Source organism: Coenobita brevimanus, chromosome 93 (assembly GCF_032717465.1).
Source record: "Coenobita brevimanus isolate Jiangsu-jjx chromosome 93, ASM3271746v2, whole genome shotgun sequence".
Taxonomy (NCBI): domain Eukaryota; kingdom Metazoa; phylum Arthropoda; class Malacostraca; order Decapoda; family Coenobitidae; genus Coenobita; species Coenobita brevimanus.
The window spans coordinates 54,825,147-54,851,287 of NC_137046.1; the positions used below are offsets into that span (position 1 = coordinate 54,825,147).

The following is a 26,141-nucleotide window of genomic DNA, read 5'->3' on the forward strand; positions in this document are numbered from 1 at the left end:
ACAAATGTAAGCTGCACAATATCAAGGACTTTGCAAGGTCATCTAACATGCAATATTATATACATGTAAGCAAGAGTCAGCACAGGTGAGCTGGAAAGTTATTATCGTGTAAACCTACAGTACAGTACTACAGTTACCAGCTATAGGAACAAGCAAATGGAAACCTTTCATTGGTAGTGAAGGTTTTTCATGAGTCACCATGTTTCTGGTTGGGTGAATATACACAAATAAAAAAAGTAAAAAATTACCACACAGATAATCCATATGAGGTGTAATGAAAAAATTGATACACGCCACCAAGAAACCATACTGCCTGTGTTACGATAAATAAAAAATGAAAGACAGAACTTGTACGGCAGTAAAGCCTGAAAGCCTAATTTCTAAGATATATAAACTCCTTGTTAAAAAATAATAGAAATTACATTCTATGCTTGGTTCTGAGACAATACCCAAGCCAATTACAGAAAAAAGCTTACTGGCTACATGAGATGAAGAAACAAGTGAGGCCTAGCTATTAACAATTCTTGACATCTAAATAATAATGTACTCTCTTAATACCCAGTTAAAAAGATAGCTCATAAAAAATTAAACTAAAACTGATCCACAGCCAAAACAATATGAACTATCCTGTATAGTACAGTACATCCAAGAAATTAATACGAAACTTACACAGTCAACATATGCTCCTGCAATTAATATAACCTAACAAAATATTGCATTTGTGTGTGGCTGAAAACAAGTCCGTAGGCTAAAATCCACAGCACTCCAAAACTGACAAAGTAGCTTAACCTGGAGGAAATATAACCAAGACATGGATTCTTGGAGCTCTCATGATGAACTAAGTACTGTACCTCCTATACTGTAAGCCTATACAGGGTATACTAAATACCTGAACTGTAATTATGAAGTTGGCAAAGTATAAAAAGAAAAATCAATGTATGTAGTAAATATCCAATAAATTACGATATTCTGAAATAACTAGAAAATACAGTACCAGAGTACAACAATGAAGGAAAAAACATCAAACTAATATTTTGCCCAACATCATCTGTCACAAACAAAAGCAGGGTAATCTAAATAAACTGATGGAAGAAAAAAATGCTAAAGTTACTTTTACATTACTATGCTCTAAGATCAACCACGCTTGCTCTAAAAAATCAACTAATCAAAGTAATTTCTCCATAAATAACTTAATCTAACACTGACTGATTCTTACTAGGTATATAATGATGAATAAAAAATAAACAAATATCTCAGCATTATAATGAAAACACTGGCTAATTTAGAAATTTCCCTAAACTAACCAGTATGGACATAAAGAACACTGATTAATACCAAAACATTTATAACACAGCAACAACTAACATATAACTTCACAAAATAATAAAAAAAGGAACTACAGTCTCTGGTCACTTGATATATATAATCCTATTTTATATTAGTGCTACTATCCATTTCAGACCCTATGAGGCATCGTTTTTCGCAAATATGTTCTAAACAAACAGCTGGATCAATATGACATTTTAGCACAGCTTGTTTGACACCGTCCCCTAATTTATGGCACTACAGTGCATTGGCAAGTATGTTTCATTAAGGAGTTTACTCTTGGCTGGCTTTGAAGGCGAAGTTGGCAAGAGTCGAGTAGACATTCGGACAGGGGAAGGTTTTACATGACGTAGGGGAGGAAGGGGAAGATGGGAGTAGAGGGAGAGGTGGTGGAGTGATACACGTCACAACTACGTCACGTAAAACCTTCCCCTGTCCAAATGTCTACTCAGCTCTTGCCAGCTTCACCTTCAAAGCCAAGAGTAAACTTTTTAATGAAACATACTTGCCAATGCACTGTAGTGCCATAAATTAGGGGATGGTGTCAAACAAGTTGTGCCGAAATGTCATATTGATCCAGCTGTTTGTTTAGAACATATTTGCGAAAAACGATGCCTCATGGGGTCTGAAATGGATAGTAGTACTACTGAAGTTCTTGTTATCTTATCTTGCTCCTGAACCAACTTATGCTGATGTGACACATACAGTAACTTATGAATATAAACATAACTGATGATACAGAACTTCCCTTTGGTCCCTCACAGTTGGGAAGGACACACAACGAAGTAAAACAATGAGAGATTAGGAGCCATACATTATAAAATCTTAAGTGCCACACCACTGCCCACACTGCTGATTCAGTGAAAGAAATGAAGAATGTTAGACTCAACATTTGTACTTGTTACAGTAACAAGTACTGACAGTCTGTCTTATTAAAAAGTCTTTTCACTATATGCTGGTTTGGGAGGGAAAAGAATGGAAAGTGATCACCAAAATTCTAAAGATGGACTCTGTAAGAGGCAGGCTAATATGATGAGACACAAGAAAAGGAAATGAAGAAAAAAAAAGTGAGAAGTACAGAAGGAGTAAAGAACAAAAGGGGAAGTTACTTATTTATTATTTTGTTTTTTTAAACAGGTGGCTGATCAAATGGAACTAAAACTGAAATGGTGTGGTCCTAAAGTGTGAGAGGCAGCAGTGGGTTCCAGGGGGTGCAAAGCCTCAGTGGTAGGCCTGGGTATCACTGCTCAACCTTCTACTGGCGTGCAACACTACACTACATTTATTGCCGCAGAACCAATATTCCGCCACGGTGGTCAACATTTTCCTAATATTCTATACCTCCTAACCGCAAGATCTGGTAATGCTGCAATTAGATATACAGTATAATCCTTCAGTGGCAGTGATTAAATCCATATCTATATTAAAGGACGCCGCTGACAAGCAATAAAACCTCACTGCTTTCTACAGTTCTTGACTTTGCCATGTTCTATTTTGCTTTTATCAAACACCTTATACCTAACAGACTTTCTTCCTTTGAATCAAACTCAGTTTACTACAACTGGACAAAATCATGAGAATTCAATGCTTAGTTGTTGTTGCCGTTTTTTTGTCATTTCATAGGTTTGTTCAGCTTCATCAATATACATACAGGTATACATTTCTTTTTGCATAAACTGTTGTGTACTGCAGCCTGCATCATAGTATGCATACTTAATAGTATCTCAGACTCACAGGGTTACAACTGATTCTTCTCTGTTTCCTGAACTGTAATTTAATACAGTCTATCTATAATATATGCTGAAATTTTACTGAGGTGCTGTATATAGTCAACTAACTGTCATGTGATGAGTTACATGATGTAATACATTGTACTGTTCTTTGTATGAGCCATCTCATTATGCTCAGGAAGACTAACATGATCCTATAATTTCTAATTAATTCTTTAAGCAACTTAAACATAAATGTTAATCCCACTTCTTATACATTCATTCACTACTGTAACTTTATGAGGTCTGTCCAAAAAAATCAAACTATTTAAACAGTGCACCAATGAACCAGCGTGGCATGCTTGAAATGAGAGTGTTTTGTAGCGGCAACTTTGAGCTTTAGTCTCACATTAGCCACATTATGCCACATCACTTAGTCATCGAGGTACACATGCTTAAGTGAAAGTGTGTTTAGTGCACATGATGATTTGTTGCAAGCTGAACAATATCTTGAAGAGCAATGTGTTTGTGTGAAATTCTGTTTCAAACCAGGAAAAACGTTTACATGGGCATTTCAAATGTTGCAACAGGCTAATGGGGAGGATTGCTTGAGCTGTAAGCAATGTCACAAGTGGTTCCAGCAGTTCAAATCGGGACAAACATCCACCAAAGATGATCCCAAATCTGTATGGCCTTCCACGTCAAAAGACAATGGCCATGCTAAGCAAGTGCATGCTGTGGTCCGTGAAAATCGTTGCCTAACTATCCATACAGTTTCCAAAGAAAAAGGCATCTCTAAAAGTTCGTGCCACATGATCTTAACTGAAAAACTGAAGATAAATCACGTTTCGCAAAATTTATGCTGCATCTGCTGACAGATGAGCAAAAAAAGAACCATGTCACAGTCAGCCAAGAGCTATTTGACTGTTTGAATGTTGATGAAAACTTTTAGAAAAATGTCATAACAGGTGATGAAACATGAATGCATGGCTAAAATGTCAAAACAAAAAGGAAGTCGTCACAGTGGAACAATGTTACCACAAACAAAAAAGCACATCAGAGTTGTTTTAAATATGTGGGTGATGTTGACCACGAGATTCTTCCTTGTGGTCAGACAGCCAATAGTTTTACTTGGTCATCTTGACACATCTGAGGAAGGCAGTGTGAAGGAAGAGGCCTGAGGCATTGATAAACAAAACCTGGATGCTGCACCTGAGGCACTGATAAACAAAACCTGGATGCTGCACCATGACAATGCACCTGCTTGTGCCACTCCTTATCTGTGACTTTTGGGGGAAGCACAAGATGACTACTGTCCCACAGGAACTCTTCTCTTTGGATTTGGCCTCTGCTAACTTTTTTTTTGGTTCCCAAAGCTGAAATCCACCCTGAAAGGTGGCCAATTTCAGACAACAGGAGAGATGGAAGAAAATTTGCTACAGTATGAGGACTGAGGACCACCACTGAAAACGCATTCTAGGATGCATTCCAGAACTTGATAAAACGTTGGGAATATATGAACTGTGGAGGGGAGTATTTTGAAGAAGACATGTACATTTAAGTTGTAAATGAAGCATGGTTTTTGAAAAGTTTTTCTTTTTGGACAGACTTTGTATATACGGTGCCAAGGGCTACTATGGTCTTTTGCATATACTAATAGCTTACCAGTAACAGGCTTGCCAATAATAATCCATCCATCCATCCATCCATCATCCAATCCTACATTGCCACATGAGGAACGTAGGAGCCCGGGGCTAGGCAGTTGGTCCCGACATTTAAGATGAGAGTGAAAGTAATAATAATAATAACAATAATAATGATAATGGTGTAGGAATTGTCTGTGGCTCTGAATATTTGGAAAATATTTTCATATTATTGCACCACTAGCTACTGTTAAACTATGAAACCACATGCTGCAATATCCATTCCGTATTGAGAGGAACTGCTCTATCAGTACTCCAGATTTCCTCACAGAGGATCATTTACGAAGAAAAAAAAAAATCTACAGCTTCAAACCAAGACAACTTGAAAGAGTTTCTCAGAAATGTTTGAGCATTCATTAATTACTACTGGTACAGGAGAAAAATCTTGATAGAAGCCATCAGCAGCACACCATTTTCGCTACAAGCTTGAAGACACAGCACTGATGTAAAACCTTATCAATTCAATACTATGCCTGTACTAACATAAGTGCTTGTTTCCCAACACTTACATAATGTACTGACATGAATATTGGTTCTACAACAGCATAAAAACCTTGACTTAAAATTAAACTGCAGTGACTAATTCATTCCATAGTCACAGACTAACTGTGAATAGCCTTATAACTTCGGGCAGTGACAACAACTAAAAATAAAATAAATAAATAAATAATAAACGTGCGAGGCTACATCAAGAGGTATGTAAGGAAGGGTGGAGGATCATCTATACAGAGTTTACTACAGAAAATAGTTCAGATTTACTTAACTCTTAAGCAATGGAGAAGGATGATAATAGGTCACCCAAAACGCTGATTAAATTTTTAAACGTTTTCATGGGAAGTTCTTGTTTAACCTTGTGCGACTTCTTGCCGAGATGTTGGTGGTCTTCTCAAGTGACCCAAGGTGTGTCAGGTCTTGATAAATGTTTCCATGAAAAATGCGAACCCTGACCAAACTGTCTGATCCACATTTCGAAGCAATAATTTTCTTGTACAGTATTAACCCTAGCCATACTATAATTGTTTTAAAATTAAGATTGTTCTCCAATATTACGTTGTGTGTTCTTGATCTGAGTACAGTAATTTTGCTATAAACCACTGCACTGTAATCTAGAGATGAAATTTCAAAATTCTATGCAGTCCTGTAGTCTTACATTACTCTGCCAGTACAGTACTGTATTTTGCAATGCAAAATATCAGTAAGCACTAGGTACAATGGTTAATGATCAACAATGATCCATACAAAACTAACAAATTTCAAAGCTCTGCTTATCAGGTTAAAAGATGCTTCAAAACAGCTACACACAGCATAGGTATCTGCTTCTAAAATGATTTAGGGGTCAAAGTAAGCCGGCAAGTGAGTTAATATGCATAGGAATAAAATTCATAAAGCTAACTACTGTACAAAGTTCCACTTCAGTAACAATAACTATGACTGCAAAATCAACACTGATTAAAAAAAAAAAAAAAAAAAAAAAAAAAAAAAACGCTTCTCAGTTCCCCAGTACAGTACTTAAATCCCGTGTTATCCTAACATGACCAGCCTTCCCCCTGTGGTCTTATGTGCTTGCCATAAATTCAAACAAAGCCACTCTGTTTTCTCAATGTTACACTTATCAATGTACATTATAAATAACATAATCATATTTGTTTCTTACACATAGGTGCATATTATTATTATTATTCTAAAACAAAATCCTGTGTTTTATAAAAGTAAAAATATTCATGAGGCAAAACTGTAAACTTCCTCATGTCTTCAGCGGTAGCTTTCCTGAAATTTAATGGTAAAAAATTGACATGCTGAGGATACTGTGTTGCATCATAAAAGAAATATTCTGGGAACTCAAGGTGTGAGATGCCTGTGACCATTACAGTATACAGTATATGAAAAATGTGCCAGGGCAAAAGGAGAACAAGGTTACTTCAGTTCTTGGACAATAAGATCAATATCTGAAGGGAGGAAGTGCTGTAGAAGATATAAGGATAACTAACCAACTACATCACCTTTAAATGTTAGTACCGTAGATGGCAAGACAAGCCATTATGAAAATTAAAGTGACAGCAAGGGAATGTACATGGGGAAGGGAGCTGTGGGGGAGCGGTACAGTATGGTGCTCAGCATAAAATACGACTTGCATTGCATACAGCACTTTTTAAGGACAGAAATGACAATACTAAATTTAAACTTTATGGATAAACTAAAAACTGTGTTACTGTAATCTAACCTGAATACAAAAAAAAAAAAATCAATTTAAAAAAAAATGATATTCATGCATGGCAAAGATTGACCCAGTACAAAACCAAAGTAACTTAGCACAAACAACTACTGTCATTAATATCAACTCCTTAAACATTCAGCTGTATACATTTACAGGTTACAAAGTCCCACATTATTATTTACACTGCTTTACAGAGTAAGCATCTACCTGATAATAAATAGGCAAAGCTTGCAGAAAGTTGTCAAAATCCTATTTTAAGCTGCCTCAATGAGTTTAAAAAGATGCTATGTGATAATGAAGCCTGTTTACACTGAGACAAACACTATGTAGATTTATCATAATTGTAGTAATTACTGCCCTCAGTATCAATCCCTGTGGCTAGATTTATGCAACCCTTGAAATCATATAGTTAAAACAGATTGGCCAATGCCCTGAATTCTGACTGGTTAAGGATGTAAGCACCACACTGTTTCTTGGTGTGCATGAACACTACAATGTTTTCTTAATTTTCTTGTCTGAATATGGATTTTACATTTGGTTGTGGGTTAAAGTACTAGTATGTGCCTTACTAGAGATTATTATTTACTGTCTCTTGATTATTGCCTATAATGGGGGTCAAGCTGCAGGTATTTAGATAGCCTATAGTAGATTGTGAAGCTTATAATGTATATGCCAAATTCTTTATCACCAAGAAGAAACTTTGCTGGTGACTGGAATTAGGACAGTTAATGTGGGTTTACAATCCATTGGTCAGTTTTTAGCAGATTCACATTTTCTTAAAGTTTACAGTGAAAGGAAAACTGTCAATGTGTGCACTCAGTTATAAGCCATGTAACTACTAACTTATTTTTATTACAGGTAATTTAAACTAAAAATTTTGCTTTACACTTGAATATAATGAAAAAAAATTAGCTATGAAAAGCATGAACCTGAAAACAAACAACTGAGGCACAGTGAGAAGAAATGGGTACTGACCCACATAAGTCTGGATACAAACTCCAACTGTAGCAGAAGAGTTGCCATGGCAGAACAATTTTATAATGAAATATTTTCAACTTCCAGTGATTATTAATAGTACAACCAAAAATTATATACTGCATATCGTTCATATCGCTTGTACAGGATTCAACATGCTTGCATGTGTCAGCCTTGGTCACCTGATGGATATTTATTAACATGGCACAAATGACAGCCATCCAATTACCATCTCTGATGAATAGAGGCCCAGTGTCTGGCTACTGTAGTAGTACTGTATGAGTAATAATGATTTATACATTCCATTGTATATTTAGACCTTAACCTAAACATCATTAATTTACTGCTTGCCAACTTTATACATATACCATCATCATCATCATCACCATCATCATCATCATCATCCCAACCTCATTTCCATCTACGGAAAGCGGTAATTTTCACTTAGTGCAAGAGATTGTACAGCATCACCAGGAGCCATATAAGTAGGGCAATATTTATTCTAATGATGTTTGCCATCAAAGTAAGCTTTTCAGTTACAATAGTATACACAGTGGCAGTTGGCCAGTTGCTCATTATTAGAGGGTTTGTGTGAAAAAACATCAAAATTATCAACTGAGAGTGTATTAAAGAATACAGTCCTGCAAAATACATATACTCACCACCATTCATAATACTGTATACTAAAGTAAAGACACTCAACATGTTTTTAAAGCCAATAGAGTATAATCTTGAGGTACTGCTCATTTTGCTAACTAAATTCAAACAAGAACCTATGGATAACAAAAAGGATTTAATGATGTAAGAAAATGAAGCATCCTGAACATTATACAATACTGTATAATGATTCAATACTGGGCTGAGTATTAACTATTAGCAGTTTTTGCTTTCCACTCAAACTAATCTAAAGTAATACAGTATAGTTCTGTTAGAAGTGTGACTTCTGTTCATATATAACTTGATAAATTAACAATTGGTAACATATTTTCATTACCTATGCTATACTGCTTATGGTATCTCAAAATACATCCAGTGAAGTGAGAATATGGCAAACACTAACACTATAATTTTCACAGCCTTCTATACACTGTATGTACAAGCAAAGAAAACTAAAAACAACCCAACTGGACTGCTGCTGGTTGACTAACTTAAAGTATTAATTCATGTAACTAAAACACCGCAGAGTATGAAGGAAGAAGTAAGTGACAGAATAGTGGAAGAAAGACAAGAGATAGTAAGCTCTGTCTACTCTTCAATTTTGCTTTAGTGCCAGTACAATGAGAATGAATGTTAGATAAGAAATCTTCACATTTTGCTGACTTTAATGAGACCCTAAGAAAATCTCAAATCTATTTCTGAGCTTCACGGAAGTACTGTAGTGTAGGTCACATAGTCCAGCAAAGAATAAAATCAGTGCAGTGCTGCAAACACAAAGTTGTGTCTGAGGTTTACTGATCTGGAGGCTTTACTTTGCAGATATAATGTTTCCCCATTTCTCTTTGTCAATTCAGCTATACAAATTAGAGTAATTTAGAGATCATATATTCACTTATCAAAATACACTGTAAATTACTACATTTTGAACTACAGTATGATACTGTACAGTACAAAAATTCAAGCAGTGGAAGCATAAACTCAGCTTGCAAATTTCATGTGTCCACAGTGCTTAAAGCTCACACCCAGAAATCTTTCTCAATCAAGAATGGTGAGACAGGTGGTGATATATCCCCTAACAGAGGCAATATTTATGATGAAACTGGATACACTGCAAACCACACAGGATGAGCAAGATACTGCAGGGAATGAGCTAAATTTAATCCTTTCAATCCAAAGATGTATTATAAATACAGTAGGCCATCACAAGACAATTTTAGTTCTACTTAGGACAGGCATCCAGTTGTGATGCGGCTAATTAAGGCTATATCTAACTCTTCAATCTGAATAATCTCTCCTATGCTAGAAAATAATAAATCTTGTGGTGGTAAGAATTTAATATAACATTAACACTGCACCAAAGGAATTAAATGTGCATTAACTGTTCTAATGTAAATTTATTAAAGATGAGCTGACCACTCACTGCTACAACATTCTATACCAATCATTAAACATTAACAAACCAAAGCTGATGTAGCATGTTCATAATATGGATTTCCCTTAGTAAAAGCAGAGTAATGACTTGCATAAGGACAAATTCTAAAACAAATTTGGAATTACAGTGCACATAGTACTACTTGCTTCTGCTTGTTGAAAGTGTCATCACAATCATGAATACTGTACAATTCCCTCATACACAAAAAATTACAATGAAATGCAGATGGGAAAGATAAAAAAAATTGAACATAAAGCTTTTTTAATTGCTACAAACTTGTACATCCACAGCTGATAAAGGCTCATCCAATCACAACCTGGCATTATTGTCAGAGACATGGCTCAGTTTCATATCGTTCATATCATATTCATTTATAAAGGCTCCATAATCCTTGCATGCATCAGCCTTGGTCACCTACAGGTTGCTCTCTATGCTGCTTGATCTCTGGCAGCCTCCCAATTCAATCCCTTATCCCTAAGATCACACTTTATGACTTCGTCCCAGGTCTTTTTTGGTCTGCCTCTTGCAGTCCTACTTTTGACCTTCACACTTCTCACTTTCCACATTCAATTGTCATCCTCCATCCTCTCATCATGCCCAAACCATCTCAATCTACCCTTCCTCATCACAACACCAATACTGTACAATCAAGTCCCATTCTTCTTCTCACTTTTTCAGTCGTAATCCTAGCCCCCCTAGGCTTTGCATTCAAGGACACACTACACATCCATCCAATCATTTTCATTTCTGTACATCTGAGCCTTCAAATATCCTTTTCCTTTACTACCCAGGTCTCGCTATCAAACAGCATTAAACTCCTAACACATGCCACATACAAAAATGCCTTAGCATGGAGGAAGAGCCCTCTCAATGTTAGAAGAGGCAACAACTCCCTGAACTTCCTCCAGCCACTCTTTACCCTAGCCACACAGTTAGCTCCAGCCTCACCTCCAGCACATACCATGTCCCCCAAATAACAAAACTCCTTGACACACTCAGAAACTCCCTAGCATGATCAATCCTTTCCTGCCTGACAATCTTTATATGCTCTCCCTGATGCACCACACACACAAAATCAGCATTATTTTGCAGTCAACTTCTAATGTCACTACATCTCTTATGCACCCACTTATCACAAACAATGAACAAGATGATGTTACTTTCCCCACCCTTATGGCAAACTGCTCATGGTCACACTCCCTCTGTTTTGACAGTACCACCACCAGTCCTAGATATCATCAACAAATTCAATTGATTGAAGTATAGCTGAGATGACTCGCATACACAGGGGTCATTCGCACACCCGTATTTAAAAAGTATGATTGGCCCAGATAAAAAATAAATATATTAATTCATGTTACCAGTACATTACTCAGGTAGAAGGCTTCTGTTTTTGTAATAGACAGAGTAGGAAAAATGATTCATTGTACTGTACCTACAACCGTAACTGATGGAATTACAGTATTAATTACGGTAATTCATATCCATTAGGGCTACAAGAAATCCAAAGTAATATACACATTCACCAATATGAACTGAATGCATAAACCTTAAACAAATTCTGGCTTCTGCCATATATTTTTACTGAACTTAAGAGAATTATCAAGCCCAAGACTTTATATTAGCTATTGCCATATGCTTCCATTTAGCTTTAGGACAGACCCCTTGAATCCAGAGGTTATGTTGCAAACATCCTGCAGTGTATAACTAACTCATCTGAGGATATACAGTAGTACAAGTATCTGCAACATGCATATGAATTTGGCTTCAGTTTCATGGCAGTGGGTCACACTCTTCTTCACCATCTTAAAATTGGTTGTTACTGCTGTTATAGTGAATTGAGCAGCAAATTATTAATACATTCAAGCTAAAATTGCATCTGAAATAGTAATGATCTGTACTAGCTTTTGCCTCTTCCATTTAAAATATACCTTTTAAAAATTATGAATATGCTGATCCACTTTGGTGTATTATGTAGCTATAGGAAGATTCAATTCAAACCATTCCCTAATTAGTAAAATATCATTCTTTTCATAAATGTGACACATAAAAATATTCACAAAATATTAAATGTCTATGGGTGTTGTGGTCTGAAAATACTGTACTCTAAATTTAGACAACAGTAAAGAAAGATGATGACTCTCACTGTGATATGCTTGTCGTGTAACAGAGACTTAAACGGGTGAAAATGCTTCAGTACCTCACTGCACAAATCCTTGGGCTCATTATGCCTTTCAGAAGGCACCTTTGATAGCCTGTGGCATACCTACCAGAATCTTGCCTAATTTTTCTAACTTTCCACGTTCCATAATAGTGCAAAGTTTGAGGCATGTCTGATATGAGGTCAGACACACCATGACACAACCTTTGTATTACATGGTGGTTGATGGTGGCTGTTTCCATGCAGCAAAAGGCTAAAACCTCTAAAAACCAGTTGTCATCAACTCTTCATTATGCATGAACAGGGACACCAAGAGTCTTTCTGTTTGTTTAATTTGCAGGTAATAAGACTGATTTATCTGCATATGGATTTCTTTAATTCATGGTAGATATTTATATGAAAATTCTTGAAAGTTAAAAATGCCAATTTTTCCCACATCTTCAACATCAGACATCCTGTCTAAAAGGTACGCCAAAGCCTAGGGGTTAATAGGAAAGCAATGGTAAATACGTAAAGGAAGTGGGGGGGGAGAATGGATCAATGCGGAATGGTAGTCAGTACTATGAAGGTCTTGATACAATACACAACTGAGTATGATGACTGCAGGAGGACTGCATGAAGTGTGGGTGTAAAACTGGTTTGGCATGAGTATCACAACAATGATGATGATGATGATGATGATGATCCACAGTAACTGCACTACACTTTACCACAGATTTAGCTTCGGCAAGATTTTAAATGGATTTCCTATATTTCCTCACCATAAAGTCACTCCTTTTCAAGAAACTATTGCTGATTCGTGTGTTCCTGAATTGAACAAGTTTTTTTTCCATCCAATTTCATGTTTGATGAGGCTAGCAGCCAACTTAGCTTTTATATTTTTTTTTCTAACCTAAGTTATGCAGATATTAAGTACAGTGCCCTCGCACAGTGAACGAGTTTATGGGCAGCAGACGAGCTCATTCAAAGTGAATTTGTTCACTGTGAACAACATATCTTATGGAAAAAATAGCATATGGGCAGCACTGCTCCCTCAAAGTCCACTTTTTGAGCCAAAGAGATGTACTATAGGGCACATTTCAAACACCTACAATTCAGAGATATAAAATTTAAAATACATGGTTATTTATCTTAAATGAAGCAGATGGTGGCCTTGACTGGCTTGAATACAGGTGGTTCCAAGGCTGGGAGATACACTTAGCTTATCCTCGCCACATCACCTTCCACTCCCTTGTTCCCATCACCAGTCTCGCCCTCATCACTTGACTGAATCACTTCCCCACGTGCCTCTACCTCATTCACGTCTCCTATAAAACCTTCAAAGTCCAAAGATGACACCACTGACGTCACATCATCACACTTCCCCAGGAAGTGTAGCAGACAATGTAGAGGCAACTGGTTCTTGTGTTCGTAGTAGCTTGTGATGAGTGTTAATTTCCTTCTGTTGACTTTCATATTGTGCCTTTCAATATAATGACGAAAAGTGGTTTCTACTCCACTGCGCACTTCCTGTGTCCTAAGGTAGCTGATTTCAATTGCCTTGACGTCTTCTCTCAGAACATACATTGCCGCTAGAATTGTACTGATCTTAGGTAAATAAACATAGGCAAATCTTCATCCTCCATTGGATTCTGCTCAAAAGGTTTCTCAAATCTGGCCTCTTGTGCAGCGTCTACTGGGATGGGGGAGGTCGCTCAATATGGGAGATGGTGGTTGTGGCCTACTCTTTCCCCCAATTTCGTTCACTCAGGGCTCAACTCGTTCACTATGGTTTTGTGGACCTGATTTCTCCCTGCTCGATCACTAGACGAATCGTTTCCTCTGAATACGTTTACTATGCAAGGGCACTGTATATCTAAACTATCATTATGCTACTTATAACTACTAGAGATATACCAGTACAGTATAGTATAATGTGGGAAGAAGATGAGAATGTAAATAGGATATGTGCAAAGATGAATTAGCTATTCCAATACTGTATAAAGCACTCTCAATTCTTAAGCACCTCTGTAAACACAGCTTTAAAGCCTGACTATTAAATTGATATACAGTAAAACCTTGATATAACTGACTTCAATAGACCGGAATTTGCTTTTATCAGAATCGAGGAGCTACCGGACTAAATTCCTATACTGTACATCAAAAAAAGTCTGATAAAGCCAGAACCAGTCTGGACTGCCTGACCACTTCAGCTATGTTCACCACAAAAAGGTAAAATAAAAGAGATGTTTATCAGTGCACAGTACAGGACTATTATATATATTTTACCATTTGATTAATGTAGTGAAGTTATAACACAGTACAGTACCGCAATGGTACAGTTTAAAAACTGTTCGTGCAATCCGGACTAATGTCTGATATATAATAGCAGGGGGAAGTCTGGATCTTGCTTTTATCGGAATTTTGCACTTTTCAAAATGGCTTAGGCCCCAATTAGTCCATTATAATGAGGTCTTACTGTAAAACTCTCTGATTGCACAACTACGAGAAGTTCAAAGGATGAAGTGCATGAAAGGGTATAGCTGGGAAGAATGACTCCTGGTTCACCAAAAGTATCTATCTATCTATCTATCTATTGCCAGACGCCTCAATCCCGTTTGGGGTGGCCACAAACAAATCGCCTCCAAGTCGCCCTGTCCCCCGCCATTTCACTGCCCTGCTCCCAACTCACACCCCCCTCTCTTATATACCTCTCCACCCCATCCCTCCATCTCATCCTCGGCCTCCCCCTCCCTCTTCCCCCCTCCACCTCACTCACATACACTCTCTCCGTCAGTCTTTCATCCTCCATCCTCTCCACATGGCCAAACCACATCAGTGTGTTCCTCATAACGGTTCCTATCACATCCACATCCACACCACAACGCTCCTTTATATCCTCATTCGTCAGCCTGTCTCTCCACGTGACTCCACAGGCTCCTCTTAAATAACTCATTTCCACTGCTCTCACTCTTGACTTGTGTCCTTCCAACAATGTCCAAGCTTCACTTCCGTACGTTAGAGTTGGTATCACAATACTGTCATGTAGTAACTTTTTCATTTCCATGCTCACTTCCCTGTTTCTTATCACTGCTTTCAAGGAACCAGCAACCTTTCTTCCCTGCTGTACCCTTTCAAGCACTTCACCCTCCAAACCTCCATCCTTACTCATCACACTACCCAAATACTTAAACGTACTCACATTTTCCAATTCCTCACCATCCAACCTCGCTGTACATTCACTAACTTCACCTCTCTCAAAGACCATCACTTTACTCTTCCCTACATTCACCTTTAGGTTCCGTTTCTTACACACTCTCTCAAACTCATCCACCAAGCCTTGCAGCTCCCCTTCGTCTTCACTCAACAACACAGTATCATCTGCAAACAACAGTACAGGGAGTTTCCAAACACTATCCTCTCTCACCAGGGCCACTCCAACATCCACTACCCTACCTTGTACCTCTTTTATTACCCCATCCATGTACAGATTGAACAACCATGGAGACATGACACATCCCTGTTTCAAACCAACTTTCAAAGAGAAAAATTCACTTAGTCCACCATCCACACGCACTGCAGCCTTCGCTCCATCGTACATACTCTTCACAGCATTCAACAACTTCCCATCTACTCCATATAGTCTTAACACTTTCCACAATCCTTGTCTATCCACCCTGTCATAGCCTACGCTTTCTCCAAATCCATGAAAGCCGCATACAACTTCTTTCCCTTCTCTAGAAACTTTTCCACTAAAGATCTAAGAATGAATATCTGATCTACACAACCTCTTCCCTTCCTAAAGCCTCCCTGTTCTTCTCCAACTAATTTCTCTGTTCTTTCTCTAACTCTGTCTATAAGTATCCTACCATACACTTTTCCTATTATACTAAGAAGACAAATGCCCCTATGATTACCACACACTTCTTTTTCCCCTTTTCCTTTGTACAAGGGAATAATTATACCTGACTTCCAATCCTCCGGGACTCTACCTTCCTCCCAGGCCAATCCGCACATCTTCCACATCCATTCTACTACTATCTCTCCCCCATGCTTCAGCATTTCACCACACACTCCATCAATTCCTGGGGCTTTCCCCGATTTAACTTTCTTCATTGCTTCCACAACTTCTATCCTACTGATTTCTTCCTGTCTTCTCACCTCCCTCCTTCTCCCAGCCATTCCCAGCCACTTATACTCGCATTACTTCCATCCTCTACGTTCAACAATTCCTTAAAGTGTTCTCTCCATCTGCTCACTTTTTCTCCCTTCTCCACTAGTTATCTACCATTTTTATCTTTCACTCCCCTGCTAACTTCACTTCCACCCTGTCTTACTCTTTTCACTTCTCTCCAGAACATTTTCTTACAGTCCCTCCACTTTACACTCAAATTCCTTCCAAATTCCTCATCCACTCTCTTCTTACTCTCTCTTACTAATTTTTTCACCTCTCTCTTCCTTTCCACATATAACTCTCTCTTCCGCCTCTCAACTTCTTCCACGCCCCTATTTCTCATCCATTCATTGTATGCTTTCTTCTTTTGTGCCACAGCCTGTTTCACCTCTTCAGTCCACCACGGTGTTCCTTGCACCCCCCTCCGTCTTCTCTTCCTTCCACACACCACATCACATGCTGCACATATTTCTTCTGTAAATATCTTAAACATACGTTCCACGTCTCCCATCTGCTCCAATTCATATTTGCCCAATCGTTCCTCCACTTCTCTCTTATACTCACCAAAAGTAGTGAAAAGGAATAAAGAAATAAGCAGGGAAAGTTAAAAAAAAAAATGCAGCACAACAGCACAATACAGTACTATGAACCCCACTCTAATGTACAGGAAGTGAAATTTGGATCCTGTTGGAAGTACAAGAGTCAAGAGTAACAGTAGTGGAAATGGGTTTCCTGAGAGATGCATGTAGAATTACCTGGAGAGCCAGACAGATAAATGAAAAAGTGAAGAGGCACTGTGGTGCTGATGTGGATGTGACAGAAAGATTTAAGAAAAGTACTCTGAGATGGTCTGGCCATGTCGAGAAAATGGAGAATGACAGCAACAAGGAGTGTGTATGTGAGTGGGATGAAGAGTGGGAGGAGGAGGAAGAGACTGAGAATGAAATGGAGAGATATATGAGTGATGGGAGTTTGAGCTGGAGGAAGGGTAACTTGATGGCAAAGGACAGGGTGACAAGGAGCTGACTCATTTGTGGCAACCCCCTATGAGATTAAGGTATCTGGCTTTAATTAAAGTTACAGGTATGGTTCACCTTTTTTCACTCATAGTCTGCTCAGTGTAGTTATAGTACTGGTAACTATTCATATCAAGCTTCATGATTGCCAATAAGCTCAAGCAATCTATGTCTTCATTTACTAGGTTAACATAACAAGCCACTTATACCATTAATTCTCACAAGATGTACTAATATATATATTTCTGAATATGCTATGTTTTTAAATTTCTGTTAAAAATATACAAGACCTATAGTTCACATTATTTCCATTCACTTCATGACCAGAATTACTGTACATTTGACCTTTCTCTTCTTCTCTCTCTCTCTTTCTTCCTTTCTGTTTCTTTTTAATTAAAGAGAAGCCTTCCTATGACAAGTCTTATTAAACTTACAGTAATATCAGTATACAAAAAACTGAGTTAATGTGCTGCTAACTCATTCTCTGGGCCCACTAAAGATATTTATGAATAATGTGAAATTAAAGATTTCTTACTCTGCTTTTCTATCTAAATGGTTTTGGTAAAGGATTTATTGCTTTTGAGCTAAATTTACTCTTAAATAGCATAGGTTAATTCAGCTTTATATATATATTTTTTACAAGTGAGGACAAGAAAGGATATGAGAGTACACAAATGCTCATCACTGTCAAGCAAGCCTGTGACACTGTGCTTAGTTTGTGACAGCCAATATGCAGTTCCATTCATTGTTTGAAACCTTCACACATGGTAAGAGCCTTGGTACACCAGCACTATTATCACCAAAACTTTAACTGCCACAACAATGTATGTACCATGTATTTCAGCAGTAGACATCACTGTTAACATAAAATTTGCAAATCTGGTGTCAAAAGCAATGCATAGGTTCATATGTATGTGGTTACTGTAAGAGGCACATAATTTTCAGGGATTGCATATCAGGTTATGTTTACCATACTAATAACACAAACAAGGTACTGCATGTTGATATATATATATATATATATATATATATATATATATATATATATATATATATATATATATATATATATATATATATATATTATCATATATATATTATTTTATGTATATATATATATATATATATATATGCATTCACTATTACATGTGCATGTATATACATATACATAAATTTTACCAAAGAGGGAAGGCCATCATACACACAAAACGACAAAAATCAACATACAGTTAAATAGTTGCTAACATCATTTGCGTGGGAGGCAGACAAGTGCTGTGTCCTGAGGTGGCGGTTAGGCTACTCCTGACCCAAGTTTTCTTTGATCTCCTGAGTTACTGTATTTCAGTTTTTCAGATATTTATTAAAAAAGGAAATAAACTGCATTAGCTAACCTGAGTGACTCTTTGCTTCATCTAAATTCATTCTTGAAGCAATTATTTTAATCTATTTTGGTGTAAAAGATGAAAAAACTTGCTGAGAAGAAGGTTTATTGTCTGCCTTTACTAAAGTTATGTAACATTAAGAAAAACGAACCACCTTCATACTTCTAATTATTCTACAGACATCTTCATATTATTGTTATATTTTTCAGAGTGCCACACCGCCACCGAAAGAATGACATGGAGGGACTCGGAATCAAACCTGTCTATACATACTTGAAGTTTAGGTTTTTGAAGGAGAAGTGGACCTCAACAATGCCAGTAGTCTTGACACGAGTCCTCAGGATATCCTGCTCTGTGGGTTGATAGTCCTTTGCCCCTAGTCGGTCCAAGTCATCAAGGAAGCTGTAAAGAAAACATGTATGTAGCACCTAACTGTGCAGCAATACACTGTAAAAACTTGTGTAAAACTGGCAGACATTTTAAGTGATGTACAGTACCATTATGCTTTTTTCTAACTTCTACATTACAGTGAGCAACAAAGACATATAGTGTCGCAATACATAAAAAAGCTGAAATCATAGAATCCTGAAAATACTCACTTTGCCACATATATACACCAATGGTGCTAAATTTTTGTACAGTACACAACATCAACAAATTAGTTTAAAAAATGTTCTGTATATTGTTTCAAAAACCTCATAAAAAAGACACACAGTTTTATCATAAGACAGCAAATGAATTTAAATATGGTTGAGAGATGGAAGACTGAGTTATATGCAGAGAGGAAGAGAGAGGTGAAAAGATTAGCAAAAGAAAGAAGAGAGTGGATGAGGAATTTGGAAGAATTTGAGTGTAAAGTGGAAGGAATGTAAGAAAATGTTCTGGAAAGAGGTAAAGTGAGTTAGACAGGGTGATAAAGAAGTAAAGTTGTGGTGTGAGAGATAAAAACAGTAGATTGCTAGTGGAGAAGGGGGAAAAAGTGAAGAGATGAAGAGAACACTTTATGGATTTGTTGAACATGGAGAATGAAAGTAATGTGAGTATAAGTGGCTTGGGAATAGCTGGGAGAGAGAGGGAGGTGAGAAGAGAGGAAGAAATCAGTAGGAAGGAAGCAGAGGAACCAATGAAGAAAGTCAAAATGGGGAAAGCACCAGGAATTGATGGAGAGTGTTGTGAAATGCTGAAGCATGGGGGAGAGACAGTAGTAGAATGGATATAGAAGATGTGTAGATTGGCCTGAGAGGAAGGTAGAGTCATGGAGGATTGGAAGTCAGGTATAACCACTGTATTCCCTTGTACAAACAAAAAAGGGAAAAAGAAGTGTGTGGTAATCATAGGGGCATTTGTCTTCTTACTGTAATAGGAAAAGTATATAGTAGGATACTTACTGACAGAGTTAGGGAAACAACAGAGGAATTAGTTGGAGAAGAACAGGGAGGTTTTAGGAAGGGAAGAGGTTGTGTCAATCATAAATTCATTCTTAGGTCTTCAGTGGAAAAGTTTTTAGAGAAGGGAAAGAAGTATGTAGCCTTCATGGATTTGGAGAATGCATATGACACGGTGGATAGACAAGGAATGTGGAAAGTAATGAGAATATATGGAGTAAATGGCACGTTAATGAATGCCATGAAGAGTATGTATGAGGATGCTAAGTCGCGGTGCATGTGGAAGGTGAACTGAGTGAATTCTTCAATTAGAATATTGAACTGAAACAGGGCTGTGTCATGTCCCCATGGTTGCTCAATCTGTACATGGATGGGGTTGTAAAAGAGATACAAGGTAGGGCAGTGGATGTTGGAGCAACCCTAATGAGAGAGGACAGTGTTTGGAAACTCTCTGTACTGTTGTCTGCAGATGATACTGTATTGTTAAGTGAAGGTGAAGGGGAACTGCAAGGCTTGGTGAATGAGTCTGGGAGAGTGTGTAAGAAAAAGACTCTAAAGGTGAATGAAGGTACGAGTAAAGTTATGGTCTTTGGGAGAAATGAAGTCACTGAATGTGCAGTGAGGCTGGATGATGAGGAAATGGAATATGCGAGTGCATTTACGTACTTGGGTAGTGTGATGAGTAAGGATGGAAGTTTTGAGAGTGAAGTGCTTGAAAGGGTACAACAGGAAAGAAAAGTTGCTGATTTTTTTAAAGCAGTGATAAGGAACAGGGATGTGAACATGGAAATAAAAAGTCACTGCATGACAGTATTATGGTACCTACTCTAACATACTGATGTGAAGCTTGGACCTTGTTGGAAGGCCACAAGTCAAGAGTAAGAGATGCGGAAATGAGTTATTTGAGAGGAGCATGGGGAGTCACATGGAGAGACAGACTGACAAATAAGGAATTGAAGGAGTATTGTGGTGTAGATGTGAAAGTAACAGAATGCATTAGGGGAAATAGACTGAGGTCGTTTGGCAATGTGGACAGGATGGAGAGTGAGAGACTAATGAGGAGAGTGTATGTGAGTGAGGAGGAGGGGAGGAGAGGGAGGGGGAGGCCAAGGATTAGATGGAGGGATGGAGTGGAGAGGTATAAGAGAGAGGGGGGTGTGAGCAAGGAGCAAGGCAATGAAATGGCATTGACCAGGGCGACATGGTGGCGACTTGTTTGTGGCTACCCCTTACGGGATTGAGGCGTCTGGCAATAGATAGGCAGATAGACAGATCTGTGCTTATTTCCTTTATAAACTCATCCATGTTGTGTTGGTTAAAATCAAGGCCTAATCTGCGGTAACATAATTAACAGCTGTTCTAATGAGATGTTCATAGTCAGGTTTTAGAGATTTATTCTGTTGCCCAAAGGCAGTGCCTGTGAGTGTCTTCAAGACAAGTGTTTGCAAGATGTCTCTGTACTGATGATATTGTATGCTGAGGAAAGATCACGGTGACAGTGAGTTACTTAGTGTAATTTATTTTTAGTGAGAAAATGAAGCTGGAGAGAGAGAGAGAGAATTCTAACGGGGAAGACAGGGAAGGGGGATTTTTCCTTTCCTTTCCCTCTTTTCTCCCCTCTTTCTCCCCATGACACCTAATTTCCTGGTGGCCACCCTGCCACTCCACACTTCATTTAGGCCCAGTATTGATTTTGCCTTTTTTTTTAAATCACTTTTTTCACTTTTCTCCCCCACGGCACATACGCAAGGTCTTAGGAGGCGTCTTTTACTTGCTGTTGTTGTGAACAGTTCAAGTATGAGATGTGATGCTTGACAGGGTGGTTAACGAGAGAGAGAGAGAGAGAGAGAGAGACAGACAGACAGACAGACAGACAGAGAGGGGGGGGGGAGAGAGAGAGAGAGAGAGAGTTCCTATTTCTCAACTCTCCCTTTCCACCTTCTTAACAAGTGCCACACAAAACCTCATGCCCCTTTCTTTCACTTCATCCTACTTACACAGCCACCATTTTCTTACCCTTATCAAACACCACGCATTTCCTCTCACTACACAATCCCCATTCCCTGCCACATCATCCCTCTTACATAATCCCCAGTCTCATGTAACCCCGTTCCTTTCGCCTTTACCCTTATCAAACACATAACACTCCATTCTCTTCCTCTTCCATCATCCTCCTCCCCCTCACCTCACCATATCACCAACTTACTCATCCTGGGCCAGATAATCCTCTCATCCTTATCTTTTTGTCCTTAAACACAAAGCCTCCTCCAGTTCTAATTTCCGTCCTGTTTATCCTCGTTCAGTTTCCTCTTTTTATTATTGTATCTCGCTCTCACCCGCCACTTTCAAAACTCCACTATACCTGCCTCTTTTGGCTTGCTTCTTTACCTATGTTTCATCAGATTTCTCTCATCCATCAACATCAGAATCTCATCATATCTGGCTAATTTTCCTATTAATTTTCTGTCTTTCATTCACTTTCTCTCATCGACCATTTCCCAAAATTCCAATATACCTACACACTTTACGCTTTTCTTTGATCTTTTTTTTTCTTCATCACTTCCACCCACACTTCATCTTTTTCTCTGCCCCCCTTCCATCCCACATATCTGACCTTTCTTCTTTCTCTCATCTTCACCCAAAAACTGTCACCCTCCTGCGGGATTCACTCCTAGTCTCTTGTCATTTCCATGAATTCTCTCTCTCTCTCTCTCTCTCTCTCTCTTACAGAACCCTTATTCGGCTCTGCTTGATTCCTCACTCCTCCCCACTCTTTTTCTTCCTATTTCTCGTTACGGCATGTCTCTCTGTATCTCTCTCATCATCTCTTATGTAACTCCACACCACCCTTCATTTCACCCCACTCAACCTTATTTCTTTCTCCTCTGCCTACACCAAACCCTGCACACCCTGCCTCCACCTCTCTCTCTCTCTCTCTCTCTCTCTCTCCCCTAGTCATTGTCAATAAGTCTGGGCGATTCCGCGATTCCAAGCGATGACTCACATATTGAACTGTGTGTGTGTTGAGAGAGAGAGAGAGAGAGAGAGAGAGAGAGAGAGAGAGACAGACAGACAGACAGACAGACAGACACAGACAGACAGACAGACAGACAGACACAGACAGACAGACAGACAGACACAGACAGACAGACAGACACAGACAAATATGGCTGCTTAATGGGGCTCCCAAATATGCATTCCTCAAGCAATTCTTGGAGCATGCAGACGGCGCAAATATTATCGAGAATAATTCATGGCAGGATAAGGTTGGCGAACTATTTTTACAAGGGGTGGAAAGGTCAGGGAGTCCTTGAAATGTCCGTCGCCGGTCCAAAACCAGTATTATTTGAATCCAGATCAATATGGGGAATCCACACCATTGTATTTGACACTTTTGTTGATGTAGTTAATGGAAGATAATTTGGAATCACCTAAATGGAATCCAAGTCCTTATATCTGACCCTGTTGTTCATGTAGTTTATGGACAATAATCTGAGGTCTACTAAATGGAATCCAAATCCTTATATTTGACATCGTTGCTGATACTCTCAAGAGAAGATAATTTGAAGCCAACCAAAGGGAGTTTAAACCCTTATATCTGACACTGTTATAGATAGTCATATTAAATGATAATTGTAGATATTTAGCTTTTCTACCTCGATGCCGATTGTGTTATGTACACTGAAATTCAGCGTAACATTTCCCATCCTGGCAGGTGTTTAAAAATTGACAGACTTTAACTGCCACCTTGGCTACACCTTCGCGTACGCAAGATTTATAACAGCCTCTATGGTCACAGTAATTAGTCTGCACCCGTTCAAGGCTGTCTTGCTCCCTTTTCTTCCCTTCAGCCAGGGTTAGGCTACGTAGTTTCAGTTTTATTCTTGCTAGCCTGATGACTTTATTGAATTTAGGAGAGACTCTTTGATTTATGGGTTTGGATACAGGCTTCATTACACTCTTTACTACGATGGTGTACTTCCCAGCTGCGAGAAATCATCTGAATGTAACAGGAAAAAGAATAACAAAACAGGTAATTTGATTCAGGAGGAAATTACTGTTACCTTTCTTCTCCCTTCCTATCTCTGCTTCGCCTAATCCCTGTTACTGCATTATTCCCCTTCATCCTCTCGTTATATCTACCTGTCCACCATTTCTTTTTTTCCTGCTTATTATTTCCTCTCCTCTCCCATCATCCGACGTACTCTTCACTTCACCTCTCTCTCTCTCTCTCTCTCTCTCTCTCTCCCAACTGCCAGACGTCTGATCCCAAAGTTCAACCAATGTGACCGTGACAAACACATACCTCTAAGCCTCTCCACCTTGTTCCTGACCAACATTTTCTTCCACTCACTCCACTCCTCTACTAGGCTACCTGCCAGTTATCTTCAGTTCACCCACTATGGTCTACGAGCTGGTTATATTTCTGTCTGCTATCTTTCAAAGGGCCTGAGGGAGGACACAGAAGCTAATTACGGTATATACTTTATCCTGTAAGTGCGTTCCCATGAAAGCACACACACACACAAAGTGAGACACACACATACACAGGAAAACACACACACCTACGTCCATATATATCTACCTATATACTTATATATCAGTCCACAAATAGCCATTTCGCAAATAGGTGGCCACCTCGATCTAGGGTAAACGAATTACTATAGCATCACAGTACTTTTAACTTACGTATCACTGTCAGGTACAAGCAGTGTGTTAATAACTGTGCGTTCAACAAGGAAGAAAGGTTGCTGATTTTTTAAAGCAGCTATAAGAAACAGGGATGTAAGCATGGAAGTGAAAACGTTACTACATGACAGTATTGTGATACCAACTCTAACTTAGGGAAGTGAAGCTTGGACCTTGTTGGAGAGACAGATGTCAAGAGTGAGAGCAGTGCAAATGATTAATTTGAGAGAAGCATGTGGAGACACATGGAGAGACAGACTGACGAATGAGGATGTGAAGGAGCGTTGTGGTGTGGATGTGGATGTGATAGGTAGAGTTAGGAGAAACACACTGAGGTGGTTTGGCCAAGTGGAGAGAATGAAGAGTGAGACTCTGATGCGGAGAGTGTATGTGAGGAGAGTGTATGTGAGTGAGGTGGAGGGGGGGAGAGGGAGGGGGGGAGAGGGAGGGGGGAGGCCAAGGATGAGATGGAGGGATGGAGTGGAGAGGTATATGAGAGAGAGAGAGAGAGAGAGTGTGTGTGTGTGTGTGTGTGTGTGTGTGTGTGTGTGTGTGTGTGTGTTAAACTGTTTTCTGTCAACTTCAGGTGCTGTAAGTACAAATGAGCATGAATGTCATCAGAATTCTGAAATAAAACTGCTTGTCAATAATTTTCCGCGTTAACAGCAGCTTGGCCATATCTAGAGTACATGGAGTGGTCACAGCCATGGCCAGGAGTATAAACTGGTTGCCCAGCCCTGCCATAACACACTTCCTCACACCAAACTAATGCACAAGATTCTCCCCCCCCCCTCTCTCTCTCTCTCTCTCTCTCTCTCTCTCTCTCTCTCTCACACACACACACACACACACTTCTCTACCCCTTGTAGAAATACACACACAAATACATAAGACACATAAGATGAAAACACTGCATCAAATTCTCCCTCCCTCTCTCTCTCTCTCTCTCTCTCTCTCTCTCTCTCTCTCTCAGAACAATAACTAATGGAGAACAGTGACCAACTGTGTTAATGTTTGGCTAGTAGTTGTGGTGTTTATGGTAGTTCAAGCGATGGTGGTAGTGGTGGTAGTAGGTGCAGTACTGGTGATATTCGTAAATGTTTTGGTAGTGATGGTAGTGGAGGTCACAGTGGGAGATCTGGTAGTAGAGGTGGTCGTGATAGTGGTTGTTATTGTTATACTAGAGGTGGCAGGAGTTGTGGTTGTAGCTGTGTTAGTGGTTGTGGTAGTGGTTGTTATTGTCACTGTGGTGGTGGTAGCATTGGTTATGGCAATGTTATGTACTGTGGGAATGTGCTAATTCTTGTGGTAATGGTAGAGGTGTGATAATGGTAGTGA

At 38.8% G+C, this 26,141-nt stretch overlaps 1 protein-coding gene across 3 annotated transcripts in view; it reads right to left on the reverse strand.

Moving 5' to 3' along the window:
- Galphao (G protein alpha o subunit) overlaps positions 1–26,141 on the reverse strand; it is a 275,292-nt gene that overhangs the window by 43,085 nt on the left and 206,066 nt on the right. For all 3 annotated transcript variants that reach the window (XM_080282371.1, XM_080282372.1, XM_080282370.1), the window contains exon 5: positions 19,003–19,131. In XM_080282371.1, coding sequence (XP_080138497.1) covers positions 19,003–19,131 — 129 coding nt within the window. The remainder of the gene's footprint in view (positions 1–19,002; positions 19,132–26,141) is intronic.